This window comes from Elgaria multicarinata, chromosome 14 (assembly GCF_023053635.1).
Source record: "Elgaria multicarinata webbii isolate HBS135686 ecotype San Diego chromosome 14, rElgMul1.1.pri, whole genome shotgun sequence".
Classification (NCBI taxonomy): domain Eukaryota; kingdom Metazoa; phylum Chordata; class Lepidosauria; order Squamata; family Anguidae; genus Elgaria; species Elgaria multicarinata.
In genome coordinates, this window is record NC_086184.1 from 194,263 (window position 1) to 210,410 (window position 16,148).

Consider the following 16,148-nt stretch of genomic DNA (forward strand, 5'->3'; position numbering starts at 1 on the left):
ACCTGGCAGCGGGAGGAGGAAGTGCAGGAGCTGGGCAGGCGCTGAGGCGGGATCCGCCCGTCCAGCCTCCCGCTCCCGCCCGTGAGCCCCCGGAGCCAGTTTAGGGCTGAGCCGCGCGCCGCCAATGGCGTAAGAGAGGAGGGGAGGACGTCATATTTACGCGCCTCCGCCGGCGCCCAACCAGAGCTCTGCGGCCTCCATACGGGGTTTTCTCCCAGGGGCGGCTGCCGAGACCAATCAGGAAGTCCCGCCTCCCGCCGAGGAAACGGTCTGTCTAGCATTAGTGCTTTTCAAAAGTCTATGGCGACTCTATGGTGCAGGGAGAGGCCGCGCAGCCGCCGGCGCGGGGCATTGTGGGGCGGGCAATGGCGGCGCCCGGCGAGCCTCGGAGGGTCAGGCCTTGAGGCGGCGGCTGAGCAGGACGAGCGCGACGGTAGCGCCGACGGGAAGGGGCAGGGGCGGCGGCGGGCGGGCGGGCTGCTGGGCGGAGGCGGCCGAGCGGCCGGACGCGGGGTCCCCCCGCCTGCAAGGAACGGCCCGGAAGCCCCGGCGGGGCGGGCGGGGGGTGGCGGGCGGCGGCGGCCTCAGCCCCAGCCCCGCAGCAGCCCGGTTGAACCCCTGACCTCGCGCGGCTCCCCGTGGAGGCCGCAGTGGGGCGGGCGGGCGGGCGGGCGGGCTCGGTGGCCGGTTGCCTGCGGCGGGCGGGCGGGCCCCTCCTCCTCCTCCTCCCCCCCCCCGCAGACGCCCACGCAGACGCCCCCCTCTTGCTCCCGGCCCGGCGGGGTTCCGGGGCGCTCGTGACGCCTGTGCCGCTTTGCCTCCCTCTGCCAGCGATCCCGCGATGGGGGACACGCCGGACGAGGCCGCGCTGCACCGGCTGGAGGGCCTGGCGCCGGAGACGCAGGTGGGCGGCCTGCTGATCAAGAAGAAGAGCGCCGCGGAGGAGCAGCACGTCTTCAAGATCCCGGCCCCCCGCACCTCCCTGCTGGGCCTCGACCTCCTGGCCGCCCAGAAGCGCCGCGAGCGGGAGGACAGGGACAACGGCGCCGAGGAGCGGAAGCGGTCCCGGGTCTCCTCCTACAAGGACTGGGCGGAGGGCAAGGACGAGGGGGCGGAGGGTAAGGACGAGGAGGACGGAGACGCCGCCGGACACAGCAGCCGCAAGGACAGGTGAGGGGGGGCTAGGCGGGGGGCGGGGAGGGCAGGTGCGGCAGCCGTCTCCACGGCAACATCCGCTCTGGGCGCGGGGTGGGGGGTGGGGGAGGAGCAGGAGTGCGGAGGATCTGTGGAGCCGAATTCTCTGCCTCACGGCCCAGCTCCCTGCTCCTTCTGCCCAAAGGCATTACCGCTCTGCTCGGGTTGAGACCCCGTCCCACACCGGGGGAGTCAGCGAGGAGTTCTGGGAGCGGAGCCGGCAGCGAGAGCGAGAGCGTCGCGAACAAGGGGTCTATGCCTCTTCCAAGGAGGAGAAAGAGCGCAAGAAGGACCATGGCCGGGATCGGGAGCATGATCGCAAACGGGACCGGGACCGAGGTAACCCCCACTCCGTGACCAGCCCCCAGCCCAGCCCCCTTCCGGGCCCCCTTCTGGGCCGGAGCATGACTGGTCAGAGGCTGTTTCCACAGAGGAGAGGGACCGAAGCCGGCGCAGCGGCGGCGGCAGCCGGTCAGAGAGGGAGGGCTCCTCAGAGAGAGGCGGCAGCAGTGGCAGCAGCAACAACCGGCGGAACGAGCCGGAGAGCCCCCGCCACCGGCCCAAAGGTACATGCTTACCTTCCTCGGCCTCTAGGCCGAGCGCCGTTTACCTGTCTGTGGGCCGTTTGTGGTGCCTTTCCTTGTAGCCTCGGCAGTTGCGCTGCGGAGTCTGCCCAGGGTGCGCAAGACGGCAGGGCAGACCCCAACCCAACTGACGAGGCGATTCCTCTCTTCCCTGCTCTTAGATGCAGCCACGCCTTCTCGCTCCAGCTGGGAGGAAGAAGAGAGCGGCTACAGCAGCTCCCGACGCTCCCAGTGGGAGTCCCCCTCCCCCACCCCTTCCTACCGGGATTCTGAGCGAAGCCACCGGGGGTCTGCTTCCCGCGACAGCGACAGGCGTGACCGTGACCGGTACGGAGGTGCACGTTGGGTGTGGGGTTGAGGGGTGAGGCCTGTGCAGGAGGACGGGCATTCTGGGGCGTAGGCCTGACTGGAGGACGGCTCGGGTGCAGGGTGGGCTGAGCCAGTGGAGGTGGGGGCTGCTTGAGCAACCTGAGGCGGCGCAAGCCACCAGCGCCTTTCAGGAGGGGGCCTTGTCCTCACGCTCTCTTTGCTGGGTGCTCTTTGCAGGTCTGTGAGAAGTAAATATTCAGAGGACACCCCCTTGCCAACTCCTTCGTACAAATACAACGACTGGGCTGACAATCAAAGGCACTTGGGTACAACGCCTTGGCTGTCCCGAGGCAGAGGTGAGGACTGACCCTGTGGGGGCGGGCGGGCGGGCTCTGCTTTGGAGCCAGAGTTGGCCCTTCACAATGCCGTCCTTTCTTAGGGAGGCGTGAGGATGGGGCGGATGGCATTGCCTTTGAGACGGAGGAGGAGCGTCAGCAGTGGGAAGATGACCAGAGGGTGAGTGGAGGCCAGGCTGCGACCTTCAGGGCCGCTGCTGGGATTTCATTGCTTTGTAATCCAAGTTCTCAAAGAGGGCCCCCCGCCCCTGGCATTGGACCGCAACTCCCGTAGGAGGTGAGATCAGGAACCTCAGGTGGGAACATTGGGCTTACCTTGGGCTGACAGGATTTGGACTGCTTCGCTCCTGCCAGCGTTAAGGAGAGAGTTCACAAAAACCTTTCTGGGTGGTTTTTGTGAACCGCCCGGAATGCTCCAGCTATTGGGCGGTATAGAAATGTAATAAATAAATAAATAAATAAATAAATGAATAAATAAAGTCTGCGAACGAAGCAGCTCCAAAGGGGCAGTTCCACCTGGTTTGGCCACCAAGGCTGCTGCTCTCAGAACGTGGCGTTTCAGGTCTAGCGCTGGGGGCGAGAGGAAGAAGCGCCCCTCCCCTGGACCGGCTCCAGAAATGGCAAGCTGTTGAGGTCTCCCTTGGGGGCTCAGCTTTCTCTCTGAGGCGGGGTGCTGGCGGTGGGAAGAGAGGCCTTCACCTGGGAGGGTGCCGCCTGGGCTCTCCTGGGATCCGAGGGCTTAGCCCCTGCGTTGGTTGAGCTCTGTGGCTCTCTCTTTCCTTCGGTCAGCTCCCTGCTCTTTGCTATCGCTGTTTCTGGAGGCTCTGGCTAATGCTCCCTTTTGCTTCTCTCCCCAGCAAGCTGACCGGGACTGGTACATGATGGACGAGGGCTACGATGAGTTCCACAACCCGCTGGCCTCCTCATCCGAGGAGTACGTGAGGAAGCGGGAGCAGCACCTGCAGAAGCAAAAGCAGAAGCGCATTTCGGCTCAGCGCAGGCAAATCAACGAGGTTGGAGAGTCCGGCAAGGGAGGCTGGCGGGGAACCTCGCTGGCGCAGCCTGGAGGCTCTTGGGCCGGGGGTTCCCTCGTCTCCTCGTAGCAGCCTTCTCTGCTCAGGTGGGGAGGGGCAGCTGGGTGACGCAGCCTTGCCTTCTGTTTGGCAGGATAACGAGCGCTGGGAGACGAACCGCATGCTGACGAGCGGCGTGGTGCACCGCCTGGAAGTCGATGAGGACTTTGAGGAGGATAACGCCGCCAAGGTTCACCTCCTGGTCCACAACCTGGTGCCCCCCTTCCTGGACGGGCGCATTGTCTTCACCAAGCAGGTATGGACGGGAGGGCGTTTGAAGAAGGCTGGCAGAGAAAAGGGAGCGAGCGCCTGTGCCCTTGCTAGACCGCCTGCTTTGCTTCTTTCTTCCCTCCTTTCCAGCCCGAGCCCGTCATCCCTGTCAAAGATGCCACTTCTGACCTGGCGATCATCGCCCGCAAAGGCAGCCAGCTCGTGCGCAAGCATCGTGAGCAGAAGGAGCGCAAAAAGGTACATGAGGGGAGCATGCTTGGCCTGTCCTTGTGGGTTGGGCCGTGCGCTATGGGGTTGCCTGTCTGCCGTCTGTGGCTCGGAAGGTGGCCCTGCCTTCCGTGGGTAGCGCTGCTTATGGAGCAGCAAGGGGGCTGCAGCAGGAGGGAGAGGGTTGGGCTAACGGGGGCCGGTGTGTGTGTGTGAGGTGGGGAGGGCTCTGCACATGCAGGTTTCCCGACACGAGGCAGCAGAGAGGTTGGGTCATGGGCAGGCGCGGCTCCTTTGAACCCGAGCAGGGGTGCGAGGGACAAGCTGACGAGTGTCGCTCCTGTGTGTGCACGGATGCTGCTCTTCCAGGCTCAGCACAAGCACTGGGAGTTGGCAGGCACCAAGCTGGGGAACATCATGGGCATCAAGAAGGAAGAGGAGGAGGAGGGGCCGCACCAGGTCCTGGCCGAGGACGGCACCGTGGATTACAGGTAGGGCGGGGGCCGACCGGGGGGGGGGGGCGAAGGGAGCAGGGCCTCACCATGGGTGCTGACGCCGGAAGTCTCCTCTCAGGACCGAACAGAAGTTTGCCGATCACATGAAAGAGAAGAGTGAAGCCAGCAGCGAGTTTGCCAGGAAGAAGTCGATTGCAGAGCAGAGGCAGTACTTGCCCATCTTTGCTGTGCAGCAGGAGCTGCTGACAGTCATTCGGTAAGTCTGCCGCTGCGTTGGCCCGGCCTTCACAGAGGCCGCCCCTCCCTCCCTCCCTCCGTGGCCGGCACGGGGCTTCCAGGCAAGCCTTTCATGGAATGTCACAGGGACCCAGGTACCGACGCCTCCCGCTTGGAACCCTCTCGTGTTTTCCCAGCGCTGCTGCTCTCTCTCTCTGTCTCTCTCCTTACTGGGGAAAGTCCTCAAGGGTGAAAAAGGCGCTGTTGCTACACAGCATCTACCGCTGGGCGCCTTCCCTCCCTCCCTGCCTGCCTCCCTCCGGCAGCACCCGCGGTGCAGGGCCTGTGAGCAAGGGTGCTGTGGGCAGGCTTCAGGCGGGCAGGTTGCTCTTTTTAAAAGGATTGGGCTCTGCCAGGGTGGTGGACAACAAGTTTAAAACATAAGCGTAATAATACACAACGTGTAAAACATAATGTTTTATTATTTATTTCTACGCAATAAGACCCTAACTTTTACAATAAAACAAAGAAGCCAATAAAAATATGCAGGAGGTTAAGGTATTTCTTAGGTGAAAAAGCCTGGGGAAATGAAACCATCTGAAGCTGGTGCCAAAAATTTGTAACACCAGAGTTGTCCTTGAGGCTTCGGTGACTCCTCTTCTCACAGGGACAACAGCATTGTGATTGTCGTGGGGGAGACGGGCAGCGGCAAAACCACGCAGCTGACGCAGTACCTCCACGCGGACCGCTACACGGACTACGGCATGATTGGCTGCACGCAGCCCCGGCGAGTGGCAGCCATGTCGGTGGCCAAGCGTGTCAGTGAGGAGATGAGCGTGAGCCTCGGTGAGGAGGTGAGCACAGCGGGGCGATCTCACTTCCGGGGCAGCAGGGGAGGGGGCAGTGGGGGGCCAGGCAGCAGGGGAAATGGGCCGGGCTAGTGCAAGGCCGCGCTCGGTCCTTTGTGCACCACCACGCTAGCCGTCCTCAAGCGCCCCCTCACCCCATTTGCCCGCCAGGTGGGCTACGCCATCCGCTTTGAGGACTGCACGTCGGAGAATACGGTGATCAAGTACATGACGGATGGGATCTTGCTGCGCGAGTCTCTGCGTGAAGCCGACCTCGACCACTACAGCGCCATCATCATGGACGAGGCGCACGAGCGCTCACTCAACACCGACGTCTTGTTTGGCCTCCTGCGAGAGGTCAGTGCCGGCTCGCTCGGCTGGGGCGTGTGCCAGCTGCTCTCCTGCATCTGGGGGCAGTTCCTGGATCGAGGGATGGGAGGCATGCGCATTGCATTGCGCAAGGGTCCGAAGCGGAGCCGCTTCCAAGGCCCCAGGCTGACCCCAGCCCCTGAGGTTAGCGGGGGGCTGGGGGCTGGGGGCTGGGCTGCTCGGCCATACAGGAAGTGCTCAGGGCCCTTCGCTGTGTCCAGCGGCAGCCAGAAGGGGGGCGCGTGTCAGCGGGGGGCTCAGCCGAAAGCATGTTAAACCCATAGAAAATCGGGCTCGCGGTGGATTGGCTTCAAGCAAGGCAATTTAACCGGTTTTAATTTATTTATTTATTTATTTATTTATCATACTTATACCTCGCTCCTCAGCCAAAAAAGGCTCTCAGAGCGGCTTACACTTAGGAAAAAAGACAGTCCCTGCCCTCAGGCTTAAACCAGGAAGAAAAGTGGTTGATTTTGATCACTGACACCGTCCTTTTCTTTCCTTCCGCATTGCTTCTTTCTTTCTTTCTTTCTGTTTCTCATTGACTGGTTTTGCACAGTCACGAAGGAAGCATAAGCCCTGGCGGCTGATTTTCTTGCCCGGTGGATGCTGGTTGTGAGCTGCCTAATTAGCATAATTCTCCTCACGACGGCCAAACCCAGAGAAGATGGCTGGCTGGGGTGGTTTGCCAGCCACCCGGGAAACCGTGGCTTACTCTCGCGTTTCAGGGTGTTTTGTAAACCGCCCAGCCGGGTTTGGACATCACAACAGCTGGCGCCCGGTGAGGGTAATCGTGCTAATTAGGTGGGCCATGACCAGCGCGTGCAGGAGGGAAAATAAACCTCCGTGGTTTGTTTTCCCTCCGTGAGCGTGTGGAACGGCTCTCGGTCTTGGCCCAGGTTTGCCCTCATGAAAAGCAAAGTAGCAAACAAACGAGAATGAAACGCCCATGACTGAGGAGGGATCAAAGCAAAATTGAGTCCATCGTGGGGGGATTTTTTTAAAAAACAGTAGAACGGTGATGATATTTGCCTGCCAAGGACCCCGAGGTGTCTCACCTGGCCCTCGCCTCTCGCCCTTTTATCCTACATCATCATTTCCTAACCACGGTGCTATATTGCTTTCCTGTCTTTGTTAACCCCACTGCCTTATTTAATCCCGCTCCAACTCCACCTAAGCACAGAAAAACAATCCTCCCCGGTCTGTGTCTTTGGACATGTGACGCTAGTCAGGGAAACCGAAAGCCCAGAACGGTCAAGGAGCAGGAGCTGTGAGTCCGGCTGGGCAGATGCTTGAAGAGGACACAGCCCCCCCTTCCAAGAGTATGGAAAGGAGGGGCAGCCCTGCGCTGCTGCCTTCCGGGGTGGGGGTGAGCCAGGCTTCCCGTACGTCCCTGTGACCCTGGTGCTCCCACCCGTCCCTAGGTGGTGGCTCGGCGCTCAGACCTGAAGCTGATTGTGACCTCGGCCACCATGGACGCGGAGAAGTTTGCAGCTTTCTTTGGGAATGTGCCCATTTTCCACATCCCGGGCCGCACCTTCCCCGTTGATGTCCTCTTTAGTAAGGTATGGGGGGGGCAGGGGGGGCTGTGCTGCCACCGGCCTTCTGGTGTGGGGTGGGGGGTGGGGCTGTGCTGGGCAGCTGTGTCACTCTGTCCTCCGCCTTTCAGACCCCGCAAGAGGACTATGTGGAGGCCGCGGTGAAGCAGGCTCTGCAGGTGCATCTCTCCAGCGCCCCAGGGGACATCCTGATCTTCATGCCTGGCCAGGAGGACATTGAGGTGAGTCCTGACCCAAGGATTCACCCTCATTTCCCGCCAAGACTTCCCTCCTGCCGCTAAAATTCAGTATTGCAAGCCGCCCTTTGGGCCCCCTCAGCCGGTCTGGACCTGAGCCCTGCCTCCTGCTCCCCCCGCACCACTCCCGACCCCTCCTTGCAGGTCACCTCGGAGCAAATTGTGGAGCACCTGGAGGAGCTGGAGAAGGCCCCTGCCCTGGCTGTGCTGCCCATCTACTCTCAGTTGCCCTCTGATCTGCAGGCGAAGATTTTCCAAAAGGTAGAGAACGTCTGGCTGCCCCGCCCTCCCGTGCAGCCTGTGCTGGAGAACACCGGGATGGGGTTGGGGTTGGGGGCGGCCCCGGCTGTTCCGATGGTGGTTGTGCATCAGGAGCCCAGGGAGGGGGTGTGGGGGGAGTCTCCTGCTGGACTTTGTGGTCTGGTGGGTGAGGAAGGCCACCAGGGGGCCCAAGTGGATCTGCAACCCTCTGTCCGTGGCAGGCTCCCGACGGCGTCCGGAAGTGTATTGTGGCCACCAACATTGCCGAGACCTCGCTGACCGTGGATGGGATCATGTTTGTGATAGACTCCGGCTACTGCAAGCTGAAGGTGAGGTGAGGGGTTGGGAGCACCCCCACGGGGGGCGGGGGTGGTGATGGCGAGGAGGGCACGGCTCCTCATCCTGCCCCTGCCTTCGCCCAGGTCTTCAACCCCCGGATTGGCATGGATGCCTTGCAGATCTACCCAATCAGCCAGGCCAACGCCAACCAGCGCTCGGGCCGAGCCGGGAGGACGGGTCCAGGTCAGTGTTTCAGGTAGGAGCTGCGTGTGTGTGTGTGTGGGGAGAGTTGAGGCCCCTCCTGCACAGGGTGGGAACTGCCGGGGGATCTCTTCTGCCACTGTCGTTGGGGCGGGGCATTGAGGGAGGCGTTTAGGGACCGCCTCCCCCCCCCCCGCCCTTGTTCTTGGCTGCTCCGGCAAAGACAGTGGCCCTGGGGGGCCGTGGCACTGAGCCCCCCTCCCCTCCCCGGGACAGGCTGTACACGCAGAGCGCCTACAAGAACGAGCTGCTGACCACCACCGTGCCGGAGATCCAGCGCACCAACCTGGCCAACGTTGTGCTGCTGCTCAAGTCTCTGGGGGTGCAGGACCTGCTGCACTTCCACTTCATGGATCCCCCTCCAGAAGACAACATGCTGAACTCCATGTACCAGCTGTGGATCCTTGGAGCGCTAGACAACACAGGTGAGGAGGTGGGGCGACCAGGTGCCGGCACGGGGCGGAGGGGCGCAGCTGTAGCGCCCAGGGGGCTGGCCAGGGGAGTCCTCCCTCTCATGGGCCTCGCCTCGCCTCGCCTCCAGGTGGGCTGACCTCGACGGGGCGCCTGATGGTGGAGTTTCCCCTCGACCCGGCCCTCTCCAAGATGTTGATCGTTTCCTGCGACATGGGCTGCAGCTCCGAGATCCTGCTGATCGTCTCCATGCTCTCTGTGCCGGCCATTTTCTACCGGCCCAAGGTACGCCTGAGTTCAGAGCCGGGGGAGGCTGGGCCGGTGGGGAGCTGGGCCACCCCTGGGCCTCACGGTCTGCCTCTCTGCAGGGCCGGGAGGAAGAGAGCGACCAGGTGCGAGAGAAGTTTGCCGTCCCCGAGAGCGACCACTTGACCTACCTGAACGTCTACCTGCAGTGGAAGAACAACAGCTACTCCACGCTGTGGTGCAACGAGCACTTCATCCATGCGAAGGCCATGCGCAAGGTGCTTCCGCTGGGGGCGGGAGAAGGGGTCGCACGGCAGCCCAGCCCAGGCCTGGCGAGGGCACAGGGGGCGCCTGCCTGGGACATGGCCTGACGGCTACGGCGGCCCTTTCAGGTGCGTGAGGTGCGAGCGCAGCTGAAGGACATCATGGTGCAGCAGCGCATGAGCCTGGCGTCGTGCGGCACCGACTGGGACGTGGTTCGCAAGTGCATCTGCGCCGCGTACTTCCACCAGGCTGCCAAACTGAAGGTGAGGAGGGAGCGCGGCCTGGGGGCGGAGGAGGCCCCCCTTCCAGACACCACAGGGCTGTCCTGCCCCGACTTGATTCACGTTTTCAAATGTAACGACAGTGTTGCGAGCAAACCAAATTATGTATCGTAGCTTTAGGACCATAACGGCTGCTTCACGTCTCTGAGGGACGTGTCCCCAACTTGGTGTCCTATAGATGCTTTGGGCTACAAGGCCCAGCATCCCTAATTAGTGGCAATCCTGTCTGAGGCTGATGGGAGCGGAGTTCCAAAATATCTGGAGGCCACCAGGTTAAGGAGGGCCGTCCTGATAAGCATTGCTTATTTCTCTATTTTCTTCAAAAAACCATTTCTCCCCCCCCCCCCCCCGAGTAGTGGTGCTTGTGGCGAGAGTCTTCTGGACATTTGGCCTCTGTCCCTTGCCCCGCTGCTCCCCAGGTGGTTCTGTGTATTGCTGGGCAACAGCCCAGACACCCTTGGGGGCTCCCCGCCCCACAGGGGTGCTTCTTGCCAGCCACAAGGGGCACAAGAGCCTGGCCAGCGGGTGGGACCCTTTGCAGGGAGCCAGCTTGGTCTCTTCGTGATTGGTGCTGGGAAGCATCCCGGCTCCTGGCTGTTCTGGGACCAGCTCCTGCTCTTCCTCTCCTCCTGGCCTGGGAGCCAAACGCCTGTCTGGGACTGTGGGGGTGGCGCTGTGGCTGCTGCGGGGGCAGGCTTGACCCCCCTCCCTCGTGTCTCCGTGTGTTGCAGGGCATTGGAGAGTACGTCAACATCCGGACAGGCATGCCCTGCCACCTCCACCCCACCAGCTCACTCTTCGGCATGGGCTACACACCTGACTACATCGTCTACCACGAGCTTGTGATGACCACCAAGGTGAGTTTGTGCAGCGGGGGGAGGGAGCGAGGGGAGGAGGGGGCTGCCCAGGACGGTGCTGGCTCTGGTGCCACCACCGTCCGCCCCTCCCTCCCTCCCTCCGTGCGCTCACCGGTGCTCCGGGCTGCCCCTTGCAGGAGTACATGCAGTGCGTCACGGCGGTGGACGGCGAGTGGCTGGCTGAACTGGGGCCCATGTTCTACAGCATCAAACACGCGGGCAAGTCTCGTCAGGTAAGGGGGCTGCGGCACTGGTGGGGTGTGTGTTTCGGCTGGTCACCCTTGGGGCCTGGGAGCTGCTGAGCAGCAGTACATGGAACTGGCTGCGAGATCCTCCTCCTGAGTTCCGTCCTGGCTAAAGTTGGAGGCCCCACGGAGGAGGAGGGTTTGCCCTGTGGGGAGTCCAGGCAGAGCCTCAAGCGGCACAGGCCTGCCCCGTCTCAGTGGGCCGCCCACTCCACGACGTTTTAGTTACGTATACTGTGCTTTTAATCAGTTTTTCTGTGTTTTATATTCACTGTTGTTCCCCGCCTCGATCCAAGTGGAGAGGCGGGTAAGGAATAAATAAATTATTATTATTATATTATTGTGCAAACTGTGCACACCCTCATTTGGCCCGAGAAAGCAGCTTTTGGGCCTGCTGCCAAGTGGGCGAGCTGTGCCGTGAGCGTGTGCACTTGGTAGCGGCCACGTAGCGTGGCGCCCAAGGGAGGCCGCGGGAGAACTCTGCTCACAGCCCGTTGCTGTGCCCCAGGAGAGCCGCCGGCGGGCCAAGGAGGAAGCCTCAGCCATGGAAGAGGAGATGGCTCTAGCGGAGGAGCAGCTGCGCGCCCGGCGGGAGGAGCAAGAGCGCCGCAACCCAGTGGGCAGCGTGAGGTAGGCCGGCCGGCCTCTGGCCCCTGGGAGCTCTGGGCCTTGGGTCCGTGCGGGGTGCGTGCGTGGCCCTCCCTCCTCCTCCTCCCTCTCCTCTTCCTCTTCCTCCTCGCAGGTCTGCCAAGATCTACACGCCGGGGCGCAAGGAGCAAGGCCAGCCGGCCACTCCCCGCCACACACCAGCTCGCTTCGGTCTGTGAGGGCCACCGCCTCCTCCTCCTCCGCCGCCGCCGCCGCCCTGTACATAGGTCCCTGCTGTGTTCAGTGGGGGCAGGGCCCACCTTGGACAGACACTGAGAAATAATTTTATTGTTTATATAAATGTTGCTGCTTCCAGACCCTACTTTGAGCGCTTGCTTTGATTTGGCCTTTTCCTTGCACAGGGGCAGCAGAGTCGGGGTGGGTGGGGTGAAAGGCGAGCGCAGGATTTGGGGCGAACGGAGGGCTGTCCTGCTGTTTGGGGCCGGGGCTGCTGCTTGAGCGGAAGCGGCTCGGTGGGCGTCCTGGGATGGGCCGCTGGCAGCCCGTCACTTGTCAGCCAGCCCCCACCCCCCCACCCCCAAACAAAGCACTGCTGCTGCGGCCTGGTTTCTTGGGGAAAGTGCTTGAGCACCTTCCCGTTTATTGGCTTAGTCTCTGCACATTTTTTCTTTTTCTTCTCGGTAGAAGTGACATGATTACAGTCGACCTGCAGGTCCCGGCCCAGGCATCCTCTGCTGGAGCTGGGCCAGGCAGACGTGGCCTCTGCTGCTGTGGGTGGGGAGGAATGGTGGTCAGCAGCTACGGAAGAGCTAGGACAGGTGCCATTGGGTGGCGAACGCCTCGCTTCGTCTCCGGCCCGAACACTGAGAGCTAAATGCAATAGACATGCAGAATGGGGAGCATGGAGAGCTTTTCGCTTCCCTTCTGCCAAGCGCAAGCGCCAAGAGCTGAACTGGGAGGGCGGCGTTTGCACTGGAACTCCAAAAGGCACGCTCTGCATTGAGTATACTTCCAGAAAGGCATACAAGGGCGGGGGGCGGGCATCAGTCCATTGGGGGACTAACAGGGTGAGGGTGGACAGAAGGACCTCCTCCACAGCCGCTGCGAGAATCTGCTGTGATGCTGGGTGCTGGCTTGAAAGGAAGGCCGCGCTACGCTGGAGCGTCTGCTGGGATGCCCTCCCTTCCTCTTCCCCCAGGCATGGCCTCTGCCTGTGCGAGGGCTCTTCCTTTCAAGCAGGAATGCCTTTCCCAGGGCACCTTCCCAAGCCACGCGGGCGGCAGCAGGGCCTGCCATCCGCGACCCAGCCTCAAGCGGGTGGCACACCAAGGAGCCTCTGCTGGCCCTCGGTGCCGCCTTCGCCCCAGGAGACAGGGGAGGGAAATCACTTACGGGCCTGCTGGCAGCGTGGGCCAAGGCGGGCACGGGACGGCACGGGGGTCCGGATCACTGCTGTGGAGAGCCTGTGGGGGCAGCGGGGGGGGGGGGGGAGTTAGGGAGGGCAGGCTGCTCTCGGAGACGTCCTCTCGCCCACCAGAGCCCTTTCAGTGTCTGGACAAAAGGGCCACCAGGCTACCCAGGAGGGCATGGGGACAGTCTGCGCAAGTCCCTGCAAAGCAAAGGGGTCCCTTCCTCATTGCTCCCTGCTGCCCGTGGCACCTCGTTTGCCCTCGTGTCCTCGCAGGTTTCAGCTCGCCTTCAGTGGCTGCTGCTCCCGCACACGCATTACCCCAGCAATTCTTACAACCAAGAACCTTGGAAGGTAGGCCAGCCTTATTATCTCCGTAGCAGAACCAGGGAAGGTGTAAGGAGACCGAGAGAGGAGGCGCAGGCTGCCCGAGGCCCTCCAAGCGGCCCAGGGCCCAGGGCCCAGGGGGAAGAGGCGCCCGTCCACCCTGGAGCAACTGCAGCCCTTCCCGTGGGGCTGGCCCCCTGCGCTGCAGCAAGGAAGGGGCTGCCCTCCCCCACTCGCCTTGAGGCGCTCACACGCAATACGCCGCTCATCCACTTCCGTTTTCAGCCGCTTGTTCTCTTGCTGGAGTCTCTCCAACAGTCCGTGGAGGTGGCTGCGGAGAGAAGCCACGGTTCTTGAAGGGAGGTACAAGTGGCCGTACGGAGGGCTTTGGTTTCCGTGGCGGGATCACGTTTTGGTCAGAGGAGGAGGAGGCTCCCTTGTGAAAGGCACCTGTCAGCCACTGCTGCGAGGAGCACCGGAAGCTGCCTTGGTCCATCCCGCGTGGCACCGCTGCCCCCGCAGAGAGGCCGAGCCCTGACTCTGGGACCTCACTGAGCCACTAAAATCTGCAGGGACAGGTGTTAAACCCATGGGGTGGGGTGAGACACGACCCAGTGTCTGCCACAGGCCCGGCCGCCCCACTTACTCCTTCTCGCCGGTAAGCTGAGCGATGTGCTTGATCTGGTCTCGGATCTTGTGGCCCAGCTTCTCATTCACCTGCCTGCAAATGACAGACACACCTGAGGCGGAGGCGGGGCAGGACGGAGGCCCGCCACCACCCTCCCTCCCTCCCAAAGAGAATCCGTGGCAAAGCAAGGCAGCAGGCGGGGGAGGCAGCGCAGGATCCGCTCCGGCCCGGCTGCAGACATGGCCACGAGGGGCTGGCGCTCCTCCACTGGCGCACTCACTTCTGCTCCTTCACCCACTGGCTGACGTTGGCCACCACCAGTTCGCTCTCGTGGTGCAGCCGGCGGCTGTCGGACCGGGCCGTCTCCAGGGCTGTCTGCAGGGCTTCCACCTGCAGGTGGAGAAGAAGCGGGCCAGGCCGCTGGGGCACCTGAGTGGTCCAGGGGGAGGAGGAGGCCGCCTCACCCCCTTCCTGCCCCAAACACTCCGGAGAAAGGGGCAGAGAGCAGGGAGACCAGGTGCAGCTGGGCAGCCGAGGAGAGCGGGCAGGAGGTCCGGCTGTGACGTGGCAGCCTCTGGGCCTCGAGGAGCACGGCCGGAGAGCCCTGCCTCTGGGTCAGACCCAAGGGCTGCCCAGCCCCATACCTGCCTCCCAGTGTCCGAGACAGGTAGGCTTTGGGAAACCGGGCTGAAGAGCTCCCTCGGGTGGGCGTGGTCCCCTGTGGGGCTAGGACAGCCTTGATGGGGGTGGGGGTGGGGTTCCCAATGTGCAGCCTGCTGCTGAGCCCCCTGGACCGCAGGGCAGGCGGGAGAGAGCGGCAGGGAAGCAAGACCACCTCATGAAGGGAGCAGGCAGCTAGGAGATGCCCAAAGGGAAGGGGTTGGAGGGGGCCCAGAGGGCTCTCTTGGCGCTCTCAGTCTCGGGGGGGGGGGCGGGGGGGGGACACACAGAGGCTCTTGGACACCTGGTGGAGCTGCAACAAGCCTGGTTCTCTGCTGGCCCAATACTCCGGGGAGGCCAAGCGAGCAGGCGGAACGCTTCTGCCCACACCCAGCTGGGGACTGCCCTGGGATGCCAGAGAAAGGCCCGCCTCACCGTGACGGCCACAAGAGCCTGGCCAGGGGAACGGTGCCCAACAGCGGAGGTGAGCAGGGCAGCCCCCGCCTGCCCCCCCCGCCTTGGCTGCACAGAGGAGACGCACAGAGGGCTGGTGGGGGGGGAGGGAGAGCGAGAGCCTACCTCCTGGCTGGAGACAACGAATTTCTGCCGGAGGAGGTTGACCTCGTGCTGCAGCTCTTCCCTCTGCCGAAGGAAGCCCCAAGGAGCATCAGCCGCCTGGGAGGCCCCCCGCTGGGCGGTGCCCCCTCTAAGGCAGCCCCCGCCCCGCCCTGCCCTGCAGGGAGCCCCTCGCCGCCGCCACCTCCTCCGTTGCGCTGTGGCACTTCTCCTCCAGCGAGGCCAGCTCCACTTTCATCACCACCAGCTCCTCGTCCTTCCCCGCCAGGGCCAGTGCAGCCGCCCGGTGCTCTTCCTGCCAGTGCTCCGCTCGGCCCCCCAGTTCAGCCGCCTGCTCTTGAGCGCTGCAGACCTGCCGGAAGAGGGCCAGGTGAGCCTGGGCTGCTCAGGGCGGAGGGGCTGCCACCCCACACACACCCCCCGCGCCCCCGGGCCAGGAGCGCTCACCTCCTGCTCCCGCTCCCGCTGCGCAGCTCTCAGCTGCTGCACCTGCGCCCGGCACTCCGCAAGCTCTTCCTCCAGGCGCGCTGCCTTGCGCTGGGCCAGTTGCACTTCCGCCTGCAGGCCGGTCGCCTCCCGCGTTCTCTGTTCTAGCTGCCAAACAGTGAGGCAGGGAGGAGAGGAGAGGTGAAGAGAGGCGGGCTCCCCGAGCCCAGGCCTGGCGGCCCCTCCAGACAACAGCCCCCCGCCCCTGCCCCCGCCCCGGAGCCTCACCTGCTCCCCCAGTGCCCTCTGGCTGGCCTGGCAGGAGGCCAGCTGCCCTCTGAGCTCCTGCGCCAGGCTCTTGGTGGCCGCCAGGGCTTGGCTGCGCTGCTGCTCCCTCTCCTGCGCCACGTGCAGCTCTGTGTGCAGCTGGGACAGGGCCGCCTCCTGCTGCAGCACCTGAGGGAGGGAGGGAGGGAGGGAGGGAAGGGGGGAGCACGCGGTCAGCCTGCAGCCCAACAGCGCTGGGGGCTGGGGGGCAGGGCTGGGTCCAGGCTCGCTCACCTCCGCCGTCTGCTGCTGCAGCTGCAGCTGGGCGCACTCAAGGCTGCCACGGATGCCCAGCAGCTCCGCAGACTTCTCCTTCAGCTGCTCCAGCAGCGCCCGCTGCTCCGCCTCGCGCTCCGCCACGCAGCCCTGCAAGCCTTGCCCTCGCCTCTCCTCCTGCTGCAACTGCAGAGGGGGCCTCCGTCAGCCCCCTGCCGCCCTGCCCAGG

General features: G+C 63.6%; 2 protein-coding genes across 2 annotated transcripts; one reads left to right on the forward strand and one right to left on the reverse strand.

The window, feature by feature from the left end:
• The first annotated feature begins 353 nt into the window (after window positions 1-353).
• Window positions 354-11,712, forward strand: DHX38 (DEAH-box helicase 38). The gene is made up of 27 exons (XM_063141147.1): window positions 354-433; window positions 832-1,170; window positions 1,340-1,533; window positions 1,626-1,760; window positions 1,940-2,105; window positions 2,325-2,443; window positions 2,527-2,603; window positions 3,301-3,456; window positions 3,611-3,772; window positions 3,877-3,984; window positions 4,324-4,445; window positions 4,528-4,665; window positions 5,293-5,479; window positions 5,645-5,830; window positions 7,267-7,407; window positions 7,512-7,622; window positions 7,782-7,898; window positions 8,120-8,227; window positions 8,321-8,433; window positions 8,655-8,863; window positions 8,980-9,134; window positions 9,218-9,373; window positions 9,488-9,622; window positions 10,372-10,497; window positions 10,635-10,730; window positions 11,251-11,372; window positions 11,485-11,712. The coding sequence occupies exons 2-27, from the start codon at window positions 842-844 to the stop codon at window positions 11,567-11,569; spliced, it is 3,753 nt and encodes a 1,250-aa protein (XP_062997217.1). The 5' UTR covers window positions 354-433; window positions 832-841; the 3' UTR covers window positions 11,570-11,712.
• Window positions 11,713-12,066: 354 nt separating this feature from the next.
• On the reverse strand, window positions 12,067-16,018 carry LOC134408777 (polyamine-modulated factor 1-binding protein 1-like). Its single transcript, XM_063141203.1, has 10 exons — window positions 15,938-16,018; window positions 15,665-15,832; window positions 15,398-15,544; window positions 15,135-15,302; window positions 14,954-15,016; window positions 13,995-14,104; window positions 13,733-13,807; window positions 13,324-13,417; window positions 12,744-12,814; window positions 12,067-12,221 (listed from the first exon to the last, which is right to left on the reverse strand). Exons 4-10 carry the CDS (start codon window positions 15,186-15,188, stop codon window positions 12,161-12,163), a joined length of 528 nt encoding a protein of 175 aa, XP_062997273.1. The 5' UTR covers window positions 15,189-15,302; window positions 15,398-15,544; window positions 15,665-15,832; window positions 15,938-16,018; the 3' UTR covers window positions 12,067-12,160.
• Window positions 16,019-16,148: the final 130 nt, after the last annotated feature.